Genomic DNA, 18,250 nt, shown 5'->3' with positions numbered 1-18,250 from the left:
AGAAGCAGTGGGGCACAAAGAGTGGCTTTTCACGTAGCAGGTGAGTCCTGCTTAGGAATAGAAAATAAAGTGGAGGGCCAGGGATGGTGGCTCACGCCTGTAATCCCACCATTTTGAGAGGCCAATGCAGGAGTTTCACTTGAGGCCAGGAATTCAAATCTGAGCAACATAGCAAGACCCCATCTCTACAAAAAATAATAAAAAAAATTAGCTGCGCATGATGGTGCACACCTGTAGTGCCAGCTACTTGGGAGGCTGAAGTGGGAGGATCGTTTGAGCCCAGGAGTTCAAGGCTGCAGTGAGTGATGATCACTGCAGTCCAGCCTGGGTGGCACAGTGAGACTCTGTCTGCAAAGAAAGATAAAGAGAGAAAGTGAGGAAGAGAGGAAGAAGGAAGGAAGGGAGGGAGGAAGGAAGGGACGAATGAGGGAGGAAGGGAGGGAGGGAGAAAGGGAGGGAGGGAGAAAGGGAGGAGGAAGGGAGGAAGGAGGGAGGGAAGGAAGGAGGGAGGGAAGGAAGGGAGGAAGGGAGGGAGAGAGGGAGGGAGGGAGGGAGGGAGGGAGGGGGAAGGAAGGAAACAGGGAGGGAGGGAGGAAGGGGGAAGGAAGGAAACAGGAAGGGAAGGAAGAAGTGAGGGAGGGAGGGAGGAAGGAGGGAGGAAAGGAAGGAGGGAGGGAGGGAAGGGAGGAAGGAGGGAGGGAAGGAAGGAGGGAGGGAAGGGAGGAAGGAGGGAGGGAAGGAAGGAGGAAGGGAGGGAGGAAGGAAGGGAGGGAGAGAGGGAGGGAGGGAGGGGGAAGGAAGGAAACAGGGAGGGAGGGAGGAAGGGGGAAGGAAGGAAACAGGAAGGGAAGGAAGAAGTGTGGGAGGGAGGGAGGAAGGAGGGAGGAAAGGAAGGAGGGAGGGAGGGAAGGGAGGAAGGAGGGAGGGAAGGAAGGAGGGAGGGAAGGAAGGGAGGAAGGAGGGAGGGAAGGAAGGAGGAAGGGAGGGAGGAAGGAAGGGAGGGAGAGAGGGAGGGAGGGAGGGAGGGAGGGGGAAGGAAGGAAACAGGGAGGGAGGGAGGAAGGGGGGAAGGAAGGAAACAGGAAGGGAAGGAAGAAGTGAGGGAGGGAGGGAGGAAGGAGGGAGGGAAAGGAATGAAAGAAAAGGAAAGGAAAGGAAAGAAAAAAGAAAAGAAAAGAAACAAAGAAAGTAGAAATATAATCTGCTGACGGCAAGTTCGCCCAGAGCTTCAGTCCTGTCCCCGAAGCCCCTGCAACACCCCAACATCTGCCTGCCACTTAGCACATCTGGAATTCAAAGCTCAGTTCTGGAACTGTCTTCTTTAATGCTTGCTTTCGTCTCCAGATGTCGAGTGCCAGGGCGGGACCCTGATGCGGGAGCTGACTTGCTCACCTCCCTCCCCAGCAGCGGGCACAGTGCTTGGCTAATGGAAGAAGTAACAGCGATGATGGTGGTGGTGGTGGCGCCAGCTAGCATTTACCAAATGCCTATGCTGCACCAAATTTCATTCAGAGTATTTGTACATGAATTCGTTTATTTAATCCTCACAAAATAACGCAAGGTAGAATATATTATTCTCCCTTTTTGTACATAAGGTAGCAGGCACAGAGAGTCTGAAGTGAATCTGAAATCTCTGAGCTGTGCAAGACAGGATGGATGTCGGCTCTACTGCCCTGGTGAGCACTGCACAGTGTCTGTGGATGAATGAACGGATAGATAATGGCAGATGAATGGATGGAAGGGTAGAAAGACAGACAGACAGCTGGATGGATGGATAGACAGACAGAGTTCCAAGCCTTTTTGGGGGCACAAGGGATTCAGGGATGAATGAGACATGGCCCCTAGACTCTGAAAGCTCAGTCTAGTGAGGAAGACAGTTGTGTAAACATGGTCACAGTGATGGGAAATGCCATCACCTGCTTCAGGATGGAGGGTTACGGGAGCACAGAGCTGGGAGAGACCAGCTCTGCCAGAGGGAATCATGGATGGCTTCAAAGAGGTGGCAACATTCAAGCCTGTCTTAGAATATGCACTGACATTTGCAAAGAGGTGTGTCAGAAGCATTTTAGGCAGAGAACCTTCAAAGTAACAGGTGCCTCAGTGTGTCTCAAGCACTCGGGGGACAGCAAGCAGTCCAGGGACCAAAATGCAGGCTCCTAGGAAGGGAGTGGTGAATGGTGGGATTTTACAGTGCAGAGCTGGGTCGGGGCTGCAAAGCATCACTTTCACTTTTCAGAAACATCCCTTTGCTGACAGGGTGCAGAGGGACTGGAGCAGGGAGAAGGGAGGTAGGCAGAAGGGGATGTGAGGGCAGAATAGGCTATGAGGGAAGGTTTAAAGTCTGCTTTCCAGCTGTGGACTTTGGTGAAATGACTTAACCCTCCTAAGCCTCAGCTCCTTCATCTGTAGGATGGGTACACAAATGTCATGGGGTGGACATAAAGTTTAAACACTTAACCCTGTGCCTTGGACTTAACGAGAGCTCAACAGATGCTAGCAAATATTAATGTTATTTTTGTATTTCAGGCCTAGAAGTCAGAGCAGTGAGGCTGGGCAGCAGAAGTTGGAAGTAGGAAAACTCCGGCACAATCAGCAGGCGATGCTGAGGGAACATCAGAGGGAGACGCCCAGGCCAGGCTCAGAAAGTGGACACACAGCAATTGCAGCTGACGTGCAGACCCAGCGGGCACGGCTGGTTTGGGCCACACTATCTGCCACGAGCGAGTCCTCCCTACTTAGGTTTGCCCGTCACTGCCACACAGCCCTCTGAGCCAATCCAGGCTAGCATGCGCTCTGATTTTACAAAATGAGTCTCAATCTTCCATCGAATGAGGTACACTTGATACAGTTTTCTTAGGAGCCATTTCTTCCAAAGCATTTTATTTCATGCTTTTTGATTTTCTCGAATATTTAACAGCTTACAAGCCCATTCACAATGGGAAAGTGGTTTACACAGAATAAGCAAATTACACAATGAAAGTCTAATATCCAGAGTAAAACGACAGGCTTGTCTTCCCTCCCAGTGCGAGCTGAAGAAAAAATGCACTATATCCATTGCCTTACCACCAATTTAGTAATATGATGTCATCGGATTTATTATCAGTTGCTTCCAATTCAGGACACATTAACTCTTTTGTTCTAAACAAACTAGAAATAGGAAGCATTGATGTTACTCAAAAGAGCTTTCAGAGATGGCAATGTGAGCGCTGTACTCCCCAGTCACTGACAAAACCAGGGGGTCTCAAGGACGAAGCGCCATGCGGGGCTCTAGGGCGCACTGAGGGCGTTTCTCCAGCACTCAGGCTGAGCAGGCGAATTGTGGACGGGAAGCCGGAGGCTCCTACATCCCACTCGCCCCAACTCGAGGCGTGCTTCCCTCCCTCTGCCACGCGGCAGCAGTCCACCTCTGGGCCTGCCACCTCCAAGTGTGGCACTTGCTGTGCACTATGGGTGAGTGTGCTGTTGAAGTGTCCTCCTATTATTAATTTGCTAGGGAGTTTTATCTTAAATGGTGTCAAAAAAAGACTTATGCTGTATACACTGAAAGTATCACATGAGTCCCTCCCCGCTTAATCTGTTAATTAGGTAAATTTTGTGAATGGGTGTTCTAATGTTAAACCGACCCATCTATACTCCTGGGATAAACTCAACCTGACCATGATGTCTTAAACATTTTTGTAGATGACTGGATATCTTAACAATATTATGTTTACAAATTGTACATCTATGTTCACAAGTAAGACTGAACCCTGCCTGTTCTTTCTTATACTATTCATGTCTGGTTTTGGTGGAAAAGTTATCAGAACATCATAAAATGAGTAATATTTCCTATTTTTTTGACACCAGGAATAATTTATATAAGAGATTGGTGAAATACCTTAAAGTTTGGTGAAACTCACCTATAAACTATTGAGGCTAACTTTTTTTGTATATATGTCGGAAGATTCTTAACTACTGAATCAAATTTTGTCATGGTAATAGAATGATACAGACTTTTTTTCCTACTTGATTCAATTGTGGTGATTTATATTTTTCTTTAAAAATTTCCATTTTATATCAGTTTTCGAATTCATCTATATAAAGTTGTTAATAGTATTCTCTTATTTATATATATATATATATATATATATATATATATATATATATTTTTTTTTTTTTTTTTTTTTGAGACAGAGTCTCACTTTGCTGTCCAGGCTAGAGTGAGTGCCGTGGCGTCAGCCTAGCTCACAGCAACCTCAAACTCCTGGGCTTGAGTGATCCTTCTGCCTCAGCCTCCCGGGTAGCTGGGACTACAGGCATGCGCCACCATGCCCGGCTAATTTTTTCTATATATATTAGTTGGCCAATTAATTTCTTTCTATTTATAGTAGAGACGGGGTCTCGCTCTTGCTCAGGCTGGTTTTGAACTCCTGACCTTGAGCAATCCGCCCGCCTCGGCCTCCCAAGAGCTAGGATTACAGGCGTGAGCCACAGCGCCCGGCCTATTTTTAAAAAGTCTACTTCACCTATAGTTATGCTGCTCTTTATACTCTTGATATTATTTACTTGTCCATTTTTTATTTTTTAATGGTTGGTCTTTCCAGGGATTTGTATATTTTTTTAAAAAAAAATTCAACTTTTTGCTGTATCAATTCTCTCTATGGTAGTGTTGTTTCTAATTTTATTTATGCTATGTTCTTTCCTTCCACTTGCTACAGGTGCATTTATTGTTGTTTCCACACTAATTTTTAGTATGATCTTAATAGTGAGCTTTTATTCTTTTCTAATATGTTTAAGGGATCAATTTCCCTCTAGAAACACCTTCAGCTGAATTTCACACATTTTGACATGTTAAAGTTACATTATTTTTCTGTTCTATGTATTTTTAAATTTTCATTATGATTTCTTTCATGAATCACTTGGAAGTATGTTTTAAAATTTCCAAAGTCCAAAGTATGAATGTTTTATAATTATCTTTTATTAACTGAATTAAACTAACTTGCCCTTTATCAAAAGGTGGTCACAAAGATATCACATAGTCAGTTATTTTTAACTGTTCCAATGTATGCTGAAGACCAATGTATGTTCATTAACAACCAACAGGGAGATTCTGTATATGTACATTAAAACCAGCTTGTTAAATGGGTTATTCAGTTCATCCATATCCTTTCTTGGGTTTCATTTGATCAACCAATCAACCCCTGAAAGAACTGTGCTGAAATTTCCCATTATTATGATACATTTATCAATTTCTCCCTGTACTGGCAATTTTTCTTTATTTTGAGTCTTTTATTAAGTATATGCAAGTTTAGAATCACTATATGCTTTAGGCAAATGAAATTTTAAAATCACTTTTGTATTGTCTTTATTTAACAATTTCATCAATCATTATTTTATATTCTATGCTGATAATTCAGATACCTAAAGTCTTCAGGGACCTTAATGTGTGTTTTATTGCTTGTTTGTTTCTCCCATATATAGGTCATCTTGCCTTGCTTTTTTATGTGTTCAGTGACTTTTTTCTTCAATTGGGAGCTCAGATTTGGCTGACCTTAACCTGTGGAAATCCTGAGGTGCCCCCAAGATATTTCTCTCAGGATAGGACTTGTCTTTGCATTGGGACAGTTGGCCAACCTGGAACCACTGTAATTTAATTTATCACCTTGTAGGTTTCCTGACTGAACTGCCAAAATACATTTGGACACATTCCCCATGTTAGCGGAAGGCTTTGATTAAAAACTCACAGGGATTCTTCCTCATCAGACTTCAAAAACGATTAAAAAAAAAAAACCTCACAGGGAGACTTCCCTGCACGAGCTGGCATGAGATAGGTTTCACCAGCAGGTGGATTTCTCCCTGCCCCCACCTCCCTCACGGGAGTGCTGCCTAGGCGTCCTCTCCGGCTTCCCCAGAGCCAGCCCCACAGCCCTGGCCGCAGCTCTCAGCTCCGCTCCATGGTGAAGCCAGCTCCTGAACCTGCTTTCCTCTGCTCTGAGTTTAGCTTACTCTGGGATATGTCTTGGGGATTTTCCATATTCTCTTGTGAGTTCACAAAGCATTTAAAAGAATGTTCATTTTTCTTTGTCCAGTGTCTGCACGTTCTGTGTTGAAATATATATAATGCCTCTACTTCCTTTCTATCCCCCAAATAGTTGTCACATGCAGGATACATAGTGTTTGTCCAAAACACAGTCCTGGACCCATCAGCATCTACTATTACTTGTTGCTTTTCAAAGCAAATATGGGAACTCCCTTGGCACACCCTGCTGGTACAGACCATGAACATGACATAGTGGGTGGAAGTCAGAAATAGATTCAGTGTCTTTGCATTGGTTAGCCATGTGGTCTTCACAAAGAACTTGGCCTGCCACCTGCCCAAATCTCAGTTTCTTTACCTGAAAACTGAGCATAGTAACAGCACCGACTGCACAGCAGGGCTAGGTAATTAATTAACATAACGAATGACAAAGAGCATAATTGTAAAGCAGTGTAAAATTGCAACTCATTATTAATCACACTTAAATGATAATCTTGAGAAGGCTAATTAGAGAACGAGAGCATGCCTATTCTCAATACTAGGGACTCAGTGAATGTGCGGTCCTTTTTCCTCACTGTAAGTAATTATGATAATAACTAATGATGAACTCTAAAATCTACACATAAAGGACCTAAAATAAGTACTTTAAATACTTGTTACCACATCTTTTGTTTTATGGATACACCTCTCACACCTTGAAAGAATGTAGCATGTAGTTATAATGGGAATAATTAGAATTATAAAAATAATAAAATATATAAAACTAATAAATAATCCAACATGTGGCTGCATTCAGGACGCCAGTAGCGGAGAGAGACACTGCTGGTGCCCACAGCACTCTGAAGGAAGTGACAGTGCCCGCGAAGCCGGGACACAGGCCCTGACTGGAGGCTGCGTCCCCACTCTGGGGACGCTGAAACCCAAGCGGGACGCTTCTCAGAGGCCACCGACGGAGCTGCCTGGGCTGAGCGCGCAAAAGCGCTCTCAGACACGTTACCTCGCTGAGCCCCCACCGGAACCTGGCGCACAGGCAGCGCTGGGCACTGCAGCCCTTCACTGCAGGTGGGAGACAGCCCCAGAAGGGTGGCGGGGCCTGCTCCCTCCCCAGGCACAGGCAGCACTGGGCACCGCAGCCCTTCACTGCAGGTGGGAGACAGCCCCAGAAAGGGCGTGGGGTGGCGGGGCCCGCTCCCTCCCCAGGCCACACTCACCGGGCTGTGCGACTCCAGGATCTGGGCGCAGGCCGACTTGGTCAGCGTCTCTGACACGCTCAGCTCCTCCAGGAGCAAGTCCTGGATGCTGAGGAGGGCGCTGTAGGCCGACAGCGTCTCAGTGTCCCTGGCCGCCTTCTGGAACTGCAGAGCCACCAGCGCCTCGGCGAAGCGTCCCTCCTGGGCCTCCAGCCACTGCACTCTCTCCCGCAGCAACTCGCCCCGAACCTGGGAGGGGACAGCCCAAACAGAGAGCAGGCAGTGGGTGGAGCAGACAGCCAGGGCTTTTTTAGGGCTCAGGGATCCCGGGTTCTGAGGAGCGCCCCGCGGTTCCCAGCGATGCAGCAACTGAAGGCAGGGTGCGAAGCCCCCAAGGGGCTCTCAGCCCAGCCGCCCTCCAACCCACACTCACCAGCTCAGAGGCCAGTCCAAGCCTGTCACCATCCTCTTTAAAACCCTTCAAAAGCCCCTCATGTCCCAGAGGGTGGAAGCTCCGACTTCTTAGCCCGGGCTCCAAGGCCCTTCCCACTCGAGCCCAGCCAAGGTCCCCCTGCACAGGCCTGTTCTGCCCTCCCCAGCACGCACACGCCAGCACGCTGCACCCTGCACGCCCTGCTGTGCGGCGAGGCTCTCACCCTTTGCAATGACTGAACAGCCCCTCCACCCCCACTCCTGTCCTCGTCTTCCTGGAATTTGTCCCCTGGGTCTCTCGTTCCCAACCAGGCCTCTCTGCAGCACCCCTCTGCTCTGGGATTCTCACCCCCAGGCCGGCACTCACCAGGCCACAGCGCCCGAGGGCGGGCAGGCCCGCACCCAAGGGACTTGCTAGGTGCCAGGTGAGTGCCCCTCGCTCTGTTCATTAACTCAGTGAAGCAGCTCCTCCATCCCTGTACGTCTCCTCTCCGCTGCGGCTGTCTCTGATGCCTTCTGCAGGGCACCCCACGGGCACCACACCGCCTGGGGCTCTCGGACCTCGCGACCTACCCGAGCAGGTCACCACCCTGCCGTGCAGCTAAAGCACAAGCCAAAAGGTAACCGGCACAAACAGGATATCTCTTTGAAGTCTTTTGTTGTATCTGCATCTTTAAAAGTTTCTAGAATTTTACTCACAACAGCCCAAAGATGAGAGCTCCCCAAGTGTCCATTAATGGACGTATGGCTGAACAAAATGTGGCAAGTCCATGCCACAGAATATTACTTGGCCTTAAAAAGGAGGGAGATTCTGACACATGCTACATGGATGAAGCTTGAGGGCATTGTACCATAGGGAATAAGCCAGCCACCACAGGACAAACACTGTAGATTCCACTTCTGTGAGGGACTTGGAGCAATCCAAGTCTTAGAGACAGAAAGCAGAATGGTGGGTGCCAGGGCTGGGCAGAGAGGGGACAGGAAGTTACTGTTAAAAGGGGTGCCGAGTCTCAGCTTCGCGAGACAGAAAGTTCTGGAGATGGGTGGTGCTCACAGTTTCACAGCAATGTGATGTCCTTATGCTTCTGAACTGTGCACTTAAAAATGGTTAAAATGGAAAATTTTATGTGATGTATATTTTAATTTTACCACAACAAAAAAACTGAAAAAAAGTGGAATTTTATACTATGTTATGTAACCTATTTTTAATATCCTTATGTTTACATTTAGATATTTCAGTGCAGCCAGCATCAGGAAAGACATTGACGTGCAGCAGAAGCTGGCGGGAGGTGGCGGGGCATGCTCCTTCCGTGGCCGTCCAGCCTCTTGGGCCTGTCCTGTGTCCCCTGGAAGAATGCAAGTCTTGGTTTGAAAAACTCAGATTTCACCTCCGTGATTTGTGCTACAGGAAACACTGAGGCCGTCAAGAGGTAGCTAGTGCTCTGGGGAAGGGTGGAGGCTGTGGGCTGGGCACGCAAAGGCTTCTGGAGACGCGGTGCCTAAAACAGGCCCTGGAGCACGGAGAAGGATGACACACAGAACACAGTTCCGCAGAGACACAGGCCTCGGGCTCCTGCATATCTGGCTGGCAGAGAAGCAGCACAGGCTGGGGCCAGAGGCAGCGCCCAGAATCAAGGCAGAGAAACGCAGCTGCCCTGGAAGACAGGTTCATTTTCACAGTCCCTGCTCAAAAGGGAACGTTTTGTTCTCAAAAGGATGCTACTAGATCCCCACCTTTCACTAATTTGGAGAACCAGGTGACAAGCCACCAGTCTATTGGCTGGTTTCCATGGTAACTGCAGATTAAGGACCTGGGCCTTCTGCAAGGAGCAGCAGTCAAGTCAGCCCAGGGAGGCTGCAGAGCTCCTGCAGTTGGTGCAATGTCCTTCCCTCGCCCTGTGAGAATGGCCCCCGAGATTGCTTCTATACAGCGACATGCAGAGGCTGAGTCTCTAAAGTGCTTTATGGATCTGAGCTGTCTCCCAGCAAACCCCCTTCTTCCCATAGTTACTTTTTCACTTTAAATTTACAAGAGAAAATACATTTACACCTTTGTCCATTAATCAAAAAATATTTAATGAGCACCAATTACATATAATATAAAGGAATGTGCAACCTACCTAGGGAGTGAGGAGGGGTAAAGAAGAAGCAGAGAGGGACTGGACATGGCTATGACCTTGAAATAACTCCTAAATTCGGAGTAGGGGCAGGTATGGTGATGCAGGGCACGGGCACCACACTGCATGCCCAGGGTGTAAGCCACTAAGCTCTCCACGCCTACAATCCTTCATCTGTACAATGGGATAATAGTACCGCTGCAACACGGCAGCGTTATTGGGGTACAACTGCAGTACAAACCTGTGCACAGTGCGAGCACAGTGTGATGCACTCGAACATACGTCTACCCAGAGCCATCACAACCAGAATAGCAAGCTCCTCCAGCACCACAAGACTCCTCCTGCCCTGGTGATCTCACCCCCCCCAACCGCGATCTGCTCTCCGTCACGCCAGTCTGACTCAGGGCCATGGTAGCCCTGGCCTCTCTCATGTCTTCCTGAGCTCAGACCAGGACCTCCACTGGACGCTAGTCAGCTATTTGACCTGGGTATGTCCCTCTGCCCTTGCGGTCTCAGCCCAGCGTGTCCATTCCAGGGCCACTGTCCATACAACCTTGGGCCCAAGAGAGAGATCCTCCACCAAAAGGCCCCGAGTGTCTCCGGGACCCCGGAGCCCCTGAGTCAGTCCTTCCATCCGTAAGGATCCATAGGCCCCGAGTGTCTCGGGGACGCCCGAGCCCCTTCAGTCAGTCCTTCCATCGTAAGGATCCATAAGGCCCTGAGTGTCTCGGGGACACCTGATCCCCTCAGTCAGTCCTTCCATCGTAAGGATCCATAAGGCCCCGAGTGTCTCGGGGACACCTGATCCCCTCAGTCAGTCCTTCCATCGTAAGGATCCATAAGGCCCCGAGTGTCTCGGGGACACCTGAGCCCCTCAGTCAGTCCTTCCATCGTAAGGATTTATAAGGACCTGAGTGTCTCGGGGACACCTGATCCCCTCAGTCAGTCCTTCCATCGTAAGGATCCATAAGGCCCAGAGTGTCTCGGGGACGCCTGAGCCCCTCAGTCAGTCCTTCCATCGTAAGGATCCATAAGGGCCTGAGTGTCTCGGGGACACCTGATCCCCTCAGTCAGTCCTTCCATCGTAAGGATCCATAGGGCCCTGAGTGTCTCGGGGACACCTGAGCCCCTCAGTCAGTCCTTCCATCGTAAGGATTTATAAGGACCTGAGTGTCTCGGGGACGCCCGAGCCCCTCAGTCAGTCCTTCCATCCATAAGGATCCATAAGGGCCTGAGTGTCTCGGGAATTCCCGAGCCCCTCAGTCAGTCCTTCCATCGTAAGGATCCATAAGGCCCAGAGTGTCTTGGGGACGCCCGAGCCCCTCAGTCAGTCCTTCCATCGTAAGGATCCATAAGGCCCTGAGTGTCTCGGGGACGCCTGATCCCCTCAGTCAGTCCTTCCATCCGTAAGGATCCATAAGGGCCTGAGTGTCTCGGGGACACTTAAGCCCCTCAGTCAGTCCTTCCATCCGTAAGGATCCATAAGAGCCTGAGTGCCTCGGGGACACCTGAGCCCCTCAGTCAGTCCTTCCATTGTAAGGATCCATAAGGCCCTGAGTGTCTCGGGGACACCTGAGCCCCTCAGTCAGTCCTTCCATCGTAAGGATCCATAGGGCCCTGAGTGTCTCGGGGACACCTGAGCCCCTCAGTCAGTCCTTCCATTGTAAGGATCCATAAGGCCCCGAGTGTCTCGGGGACGCCTGAGCCCCTCAGTCAGTCCTTCCATCCGTAAGGATCCATAGGGCCCTGAGTGTCTCGGGGACACCTGATCCCCTCAGTCAGTCCTTCCATCCGTAAGGATCCATAAGGACCTGAGTGTCTCGGGGACACCTGATCCCCTCAGTCAGTCCTTCCATCGTAAGGATCCATAAGGCCCCGAGTGTCTCGGGGACGCCTGAGCCCCTCAGTCAGTCCTTCCATCGTAAGGATCCATAGGGCCCTGAGTGCCTCGGGGACACCTGAGCCCCTCAGTCAGTCCTTCCATCGTAAGGATTCAGAAGGCCCTGACTGTCTCGGAGACACCTGAGCCCCTCAGTCAGTCCTTCCATCGTAAGGATCCATAGGGCCCCGAGTGTCTCGGGGAAGCCTGAGCCCCTCAGTCAGTCCTTCCATTGTAAGGATCCATAAGGCCCCGAGTGTCTCGGGGACGCCTGAGCCCCTCAGTCAGTCCTTCCATCCGTAAGGATCCATAGGGCCCTGAGTGTCTCGGGGACACCTGATCCCCTCAGTCAGTCCTTCCATCCGTAAGGATCCATAAGGACCTGAGTGTCTCGGGGACACCTGATCCCCTCAGTCAGTCCTTCCATCGTAAGGATCCATAAGGCCCCGAGTGTCTCGGGGACGCCTGAGCCCCTCAGTCAGTCCTTCCATCGTAAGGATCCATAGGGCCCTGAGTGTCTCGGGGACACCTGAGCCCCTCAGTCAGTCCTTCCATCGTAAGGATTCAGAAGGCCCTGACTGTCTCGGAGACACCTGAGCCCCTCAGTCAGTCCTTCCATCGTAAGGATCCATAGGGCCCCGAGTGTCTCGGGGAAGCCTGAGCCCCTCAGTCAGTCCTTCCAAAGCTCAGAGCCTTCTCTCCAAGGCCTTATTGGTGACCTGGGACACCAACTCCTCGATCTTGTCCTACCCTCATTGGACTAGGACAACATGGGCCATCAACCCTCCAAAAAAACCCAGCACGCCTCTGAGCTGTCTCTTAGCCAGTCTTGCAGCCTGGGCCTCAAGCCTGATATTCGGCCCAAGCGACTCATTTTCCATTATAACGCCGCCTGGCTGATGTACAAATTGGACAATGGATCACAGTGGCCTAAAAACGGGTCTTTCAGTTTCAAAATCTTAGAAGACCTCAATAACTTTTGTTGGTGAAATGACAAATGGGGGGAGATCCCTTATGTCCTGGGCCGCTTCCACCTCTCAGCCGAAGGACCCGTTAGAAACCTCTTCCGCCTGACTCCCTTCCCTCCTCCCTGCTCCGCCTCCACCATATCTGGGCCCTCCTCCTCCTCGTGCCCCGCCATCCTCCGCTACCGCTCACGCTGGCTCTCTGCCAACGCCCCGTCAGTCACCACACTGGATCCCACGCGGGACCCTCAGGCCAAACCTTCTCTCTGTCCCCGGCGAGAGGTAGCCGGTACCGAAGTTGCCGTGCCCGTCCATGTTCCCTTCTCCCTTTCTGATCTCTCAGACTGAAAAGCATTTAGGCTCCTTTTCTAACGACCCCACGGTCTGCACCAAAGAGTTCCGGTACCTTACACAAGCACATGATTTGACCTGGCGTCACATTTTTGTCATTTTGGCCTCTACTCTCACTACTGATGAAAAAAACATGTCTGGGTGACGGCTCAGGGACATGCCGACCAAGTCCATGCAACAGACCGCACCATGCCGGTCGGGGCCGAGGCTGTCCCACGCAGTCCCGACACCCCCGCCGGCCGAGATGGCAGAACCCGCCGAGATCGCATGCTGCAATGCGTTCTTGCTGGCCTCCAGGCCGCTGCCACCAGGCCGTTAATTATGATAGTTTAGAGAAGTCACTCAGAAGCCAGATGAAAATCCCGCGGCCTTCCTCAGCCGCCTTACGGATGCTCTCATCCAATACACCGCTTGGACCCCACTTCCCCAGCAGGGGCCACCGTCCTTGCAACTCACTTTATCACCAGTCCTCCTCTGACATTAGACGCAAACTTAAAAAGGCAGAAGACCCTCAGACCCCCATCCGTGACCTGGTGAACATGGCATTTAAAATCTTTAATTCCCAAGATGAACAGACAGAGGCCCAAAGGAAAGCCTGTGTCCGCCAAAAGGCACACCTGCAAGCCCAAGCCTTGGTTGCAGCTCTGTGGCCGGCGGGGCCTGAAAGGCCATCGGCCTCATCTAAAGCCACCAGCCGCACTCTGCTGGGCACCTGCTTCAAGTGTGGTAAGGAAGGCCACTGGGCCAACCGGTGCCCGCAGCCATGTCAGCCCAATAAGCCTTGTCTGGCCTGTGGTCAAGAGGGACACTGGAAGGGTGACTGCCCCTTGGGACAAATGTCCAGAGGGTCAGTCCTTCCACCCCCAGACCTGCCGTGGACAATTTTGGGCTTGGCTACAGAAGACCGATGATGCCCCGGCTCTGCCACCCCCACCACCCTCGCTGAGCCCAGGGTAGCAATCAAGGTAGCGGGTAAGGCAGTGTCCTTCCTGGTTGACACGGGGCTACCTACTCTGTCCTGCCTTCTTTTTCTGCCTACTTACCCTTCCCAGGTGTCGGTTATGGGTACTGACGGCGATCCTTCACGGCCCCTACTACCAGTCCCCTAACCTAATAGATGACCGTCCCATCACCCATTCCTTCCTTATCATGCCCACCTGTCCCGCTCCACTATTAGAAAAAGACTTATTAACCAAACTGGGCACCACCCTCCACTTTTCCTCCAAAACCTCCGCCCTTCTTCTATCTCCTCAGATTCCTCAGCTCCACCCACAGCCTCTTCCGCCTTACCAAGCCCTACATACCCTCCTCGGTCTTCCTAAATTCCTCTGAAATAATCCCTAATATTTCCCACTGTTTCCTCGGTGCCTCCCTTCAGCGACCCCTGCTGGCTGCTGTCCCTCTAAACTACTCTAACCCTCAAAGGACTCCCTCATACTCCACTCTGCTCACTCGCGTTGCCCTTTGGGAACCTGAGCCTACAGCCCAAGCCTATGCAGACTGCGTGCGCTTTCTCACCTACCACACTGACCCCTGCCTACAACTTCATGGACGCCGCCTTACCAACCATACTGTGACCACAGCCACCTCCCCTGCTCCGGGACAGTGCTGGTGCAACGGAACACTTACCCGCTGCGTCAACACATCCACCCCGGGTCCTTGTTTCCCTGTCATGGTAGTCCCTCGATTAACTCTATATGGTGAGTCTGAATTCGGGTGGCTTCTTCTGGGGCCCCGGTCGAGATGAGCCATCTTTTTACCTGTCATGGTGGGTCTCAGCGTGGCCTCTTCCACTGCGGCCTCAGGGCTCGTGGGAGGTGCCCTGGGCCACAGTGTCATTTCTGCCCAAGATTTTGCAGATCACCTACAACTCGCCCTAGAAACCACTTCTGCCTCGCTGTCCTCACTACAAAGATAACTAACATCGCTGGCTCAGGTTACGCTCCAAAACTGAGCATTAGATCTGCTGATGACAAAAAAAGGAAGAATCTGCCTTTTCCTTCGTTAATAATGCTGCTACTATGTCAACGAATTGGGCCTTATAGAACAGAACATAGACAAACTCACCAACCTGAGTGAAGACCTGCACAACTGCCGCCGCTGGGATGTGTCCCCCTTCGGCTGGATACAATCCCCTTTGGCTACCTGGCTATTGCCACTAATAGACCCGATGTCATCACCTTCCTAATCTTTCTCTTTGCTCCCTGTCTTTTACAGTTCCTCCAGTGCCGCCTACAAGAGCTGTCACGAGTGGCAGTAAACCAACTACTTCTTCATCCAGTCACCCCTCCACCAGCCGACCCCAGCCTATAGCCCCTAACTGAAGTAGTCAGATAGAGTGATGCCCATCATAACCAAAAGGCCAGAATGTAAGGCTGGTGGCAGGCCCCCTCCCCTCCCTAGATCAAAAAAGAAAAGTCTCATGAGATCAGACCCTGCTGAGAGGAACCACACCCAGATGTCCACCTGGATAAGAAAGTTTTGGCTCCTGGATTCTGCAAATACCGCCAGCCCCTCCTATTTCTCAATGACCACCAAAGGCCACCTCAGCTCTTCCCACCAAAAGTCTCTAGCCCACCCCAAACAGTATAAAGGCTTGCACCCCCTCCAAACAGACATGACTTCTCGGGCCCCTCTCTGGGGGCCCAGGAATCTCACCTGGGAGTGCTAAATAAAGCCTCATTGTTTGGCCCCACTCTCTTTCTCTCTGTCTGTTTCTTTTGCTGCTGGAAAACTTTACACCAGCCACCTCATCATCTACATTATCAAAGTGAAGAAATCTCAGACAAATGAGGGAAACTACCTCACACCACTCAGTACAGTTTTGTTTTGTTGTGTTTTGCTTAAAGTTGCTTACCTCTTATATACAAGCTTCCCACTGGTCCAGCTGTCTGACCTGAGCAAGTTTCTTAACCTCTTTGAGTCTCAGCTTTGTCAGTGAAAAGGAAATAGTGTCTGGTACCTACTGAACACCTGATAAATAAAACCTGCCATTATTATCCCTTTATTATTGCTATCATCATTATTAAATAAAATGTCTTTTAAGTTGCACAATAAAGGTAAAAATAATGGTTTGCAATATAAATTTTTTCTCCTTCTTTAAAGAGTTTTCTTCCTTTCTAATTATAAAATACATGCTTGATGCAAAGAAATCTTAGCAACAGAGATTCCCAGTGGAAGATTATGAATGTAAAAGATGCACCTATGGTTTTCTTTAAGGCAGACAGGAAAGATGGGAAAATAAGAGAGGAAAGGACGGCGGCAAGGCTTCAAAAGCCAGATGCTTAGATGCTGGAGGTACTGGATGACTGACTGGGAGAAACTCAACACATCCTACAGAGCAGCCGCAGGGTGACACAGAGCGACATAACTTGCACCGCAGGGTGACACAGAGCGACATAACTTGCACCGCAGAGCCCTCCCCAAGCCTCAGCAAAGACGGTCCTCTAGATAGCCACTCAGCCCCATCCAGTGGTGGGCTGAAAGGTGAAGCGAAAAGGTTGAGTGTCTCGTGAAGAGACAGGCCCGGAGCTCCCCCACCCAACCTCTGCCCAGCAGACAACTGGAGACTGAGTCTCTGGAAGAGTCTCTGCACACAGGGGAGGAAACCAGGCACATCTGAGAACAAGGGCTCTCCTTCCCCATCTGACCTGGCAAGTGCTGGGCAGCCAGGCTGGTACCATCGAGGCAGGAGCTGGAGTAGGCTTCTCAGGGGGATCTGAAGATATTCACATTGGAGGTTCCCCAAGACTGGCCCAGCCCAGGCACCAGGGTGAAGGCCGCAGTCTACAAGCCCCAGCCACAGGCTCAGAGTCTCTACGCAGCTTCTTCTTACTCAACTCTTAACATAAGCTGAGCACACACCTGGGACAGCCTCTAATACAAACCGAGGTCAGTGAACATGCAGCGAATTTTACTTTTGCTTTCAAGTTTACTTTTCAAACTTTTGCATGCATTCTTTTAAAGAATCAAGCAGTGAATATTCACAGAGGCGAGTGAATATTAGAAAGTCAACAACATTCTCAGAGAGAGACAAAATTATAGCATCCTCAAAACAATAAGAGAATGTTCTTTCTTTAGGAAGAGACCATTCGGGGCTGAGGAGCTCTTGAATAATTCGTTGAAAACATAAATGAAAAACTCAGTTAAAGGTCTGGACGATAAAAATCAGGCAATCTCCCGGCTAGCAAAGCAAAAGGACAAAGAAAAGGAAAACAGTAAATTAAAACAAAGATAACTAACGGACAGGAAGTCAACACCCAAATAAGAGTTCTAGAAAAAGAGCTCAGAGAAAAGGGGAAGAAGTCATCAACATAATTCAAGAAAATTCCCCAGAATTCTAAGATTGGTCAGACTATCAGTCAAGTAGGAGGGCAATTTCAGGCTTGCAAAATTCCAGACTATCCAGTCCCCAGTATGTCCTTTCCCAGGAAACCAAAGGAAGACGTGTTTCATTTAAACAAGGACACAGGAGGAGAGGCGGAGGAAATGCGCTCGTGGCCGGCCTCAAGGGGCAGCTAGGCGCGAGGCGCAGGGCGCGCTCCAGGCCCGGGACGCGTGCTCAGGAAGACGGGACCAACGGAAGACATCACAGTGCGTGGTGGTCCTCACAGTGTTTGGCAAACAATCAAGAAGCGGACTGAATCCATGATAAGTACGCAGGGAAGTGACCAACACAGAAACCGAAGGACAATATTAACTGCAGGGAAAAACAAAAAGTTCCACAGGAAAGGAAAAGGCTCCTAGTGTACTCTACGATTCAGCAGTTGTGAATACCATTTAAGTAGTCACAGTAACAGAAACCACAAATGCTAGCCTAACTAACTGTGTCAGGTGGTGAGGGAGGGGCTCAGGTGTGGTGCAGGCTGAGAGAAGACCGAGAGCAAATCCTTACTTTTCACAGAGAAAATGAAATAGATAATCTGAAAGTAGAGAAATCAAGAAATAGCAAGCCCAGCATGCTACTTAGAGTTATGGAGGTAATCACCAAAGATCAAGCTGAGAAGTTGGCTGTTAACTACTCTAAGGAGTTGGAAATGTGGGGGGAGGGGGGCTGGGAAGCTGCTCCTTCTTCAGCACAAGTCTTGTCGTGTTGTTTGACTCTTTAAAACAATGCATGCAGGCCGGGCGCTGTGGCTCACGCCTGTAATCCTAGCTCTTGGGAGGCCGAGGCGGGCGGATTGCTCAAGGTCAGGAGTTCAAAACCAGCCTGAGCAAGAGCGAGACCCCGTCTCTACTATAAACAGAAAGAAATTAATTGGCCAACTGATATATATATATATAAAAAAATTAGCCGGGCA

The 18,250-nt window shown here is 50.0% G+C and overlaps 1 protein-coding gene across 6 annotated transcripts in view; it reads right to left on the bottom strand.

The window, feature by feature from the left end:
* EVC2 (EvC ciliary complex subunit 2) overlaps window positions 1-18,250 on the bottom strand; it is a 149,592-nt gene that overhangs the window by 34,937 nt on the left and 96,405 nt on the right. For all 6 annotated transcript variants that reach the window (XM_012739712.2, XM_075992952.1, XM_020283645.2 and 3 more), the window contains one exon: window positions 7,228-7,455. In XM_012739712.2, coding sequence (XP_012595166.2) covers window positions 7,228-7,455 — 228 coding nt within the window. The remainder of the gene's footprint in view (window positions 1-7,227; window positions 7,456-18,250) is intronic.

This window comes from Microcebus murinus, chromosome 16, assembly GCF_040939455.1.
Source record: "Microcebus murinus isolate Inina chromosome 16, M.murinus_Inina_mat1.0, whole genome shotgun sequence".
In the NCBI taxonomy this organism is placed as follows: Eukaryota; Metazoa; Chordata; class Mammalia; order Primates; family Cheirogaleidae; genus Microcebus; species Microcebus murinus.
Note: the sequence above shows the minus strand (reverse complement) of the source record. Positions and strands in the feature narration are given on the sequence as shown.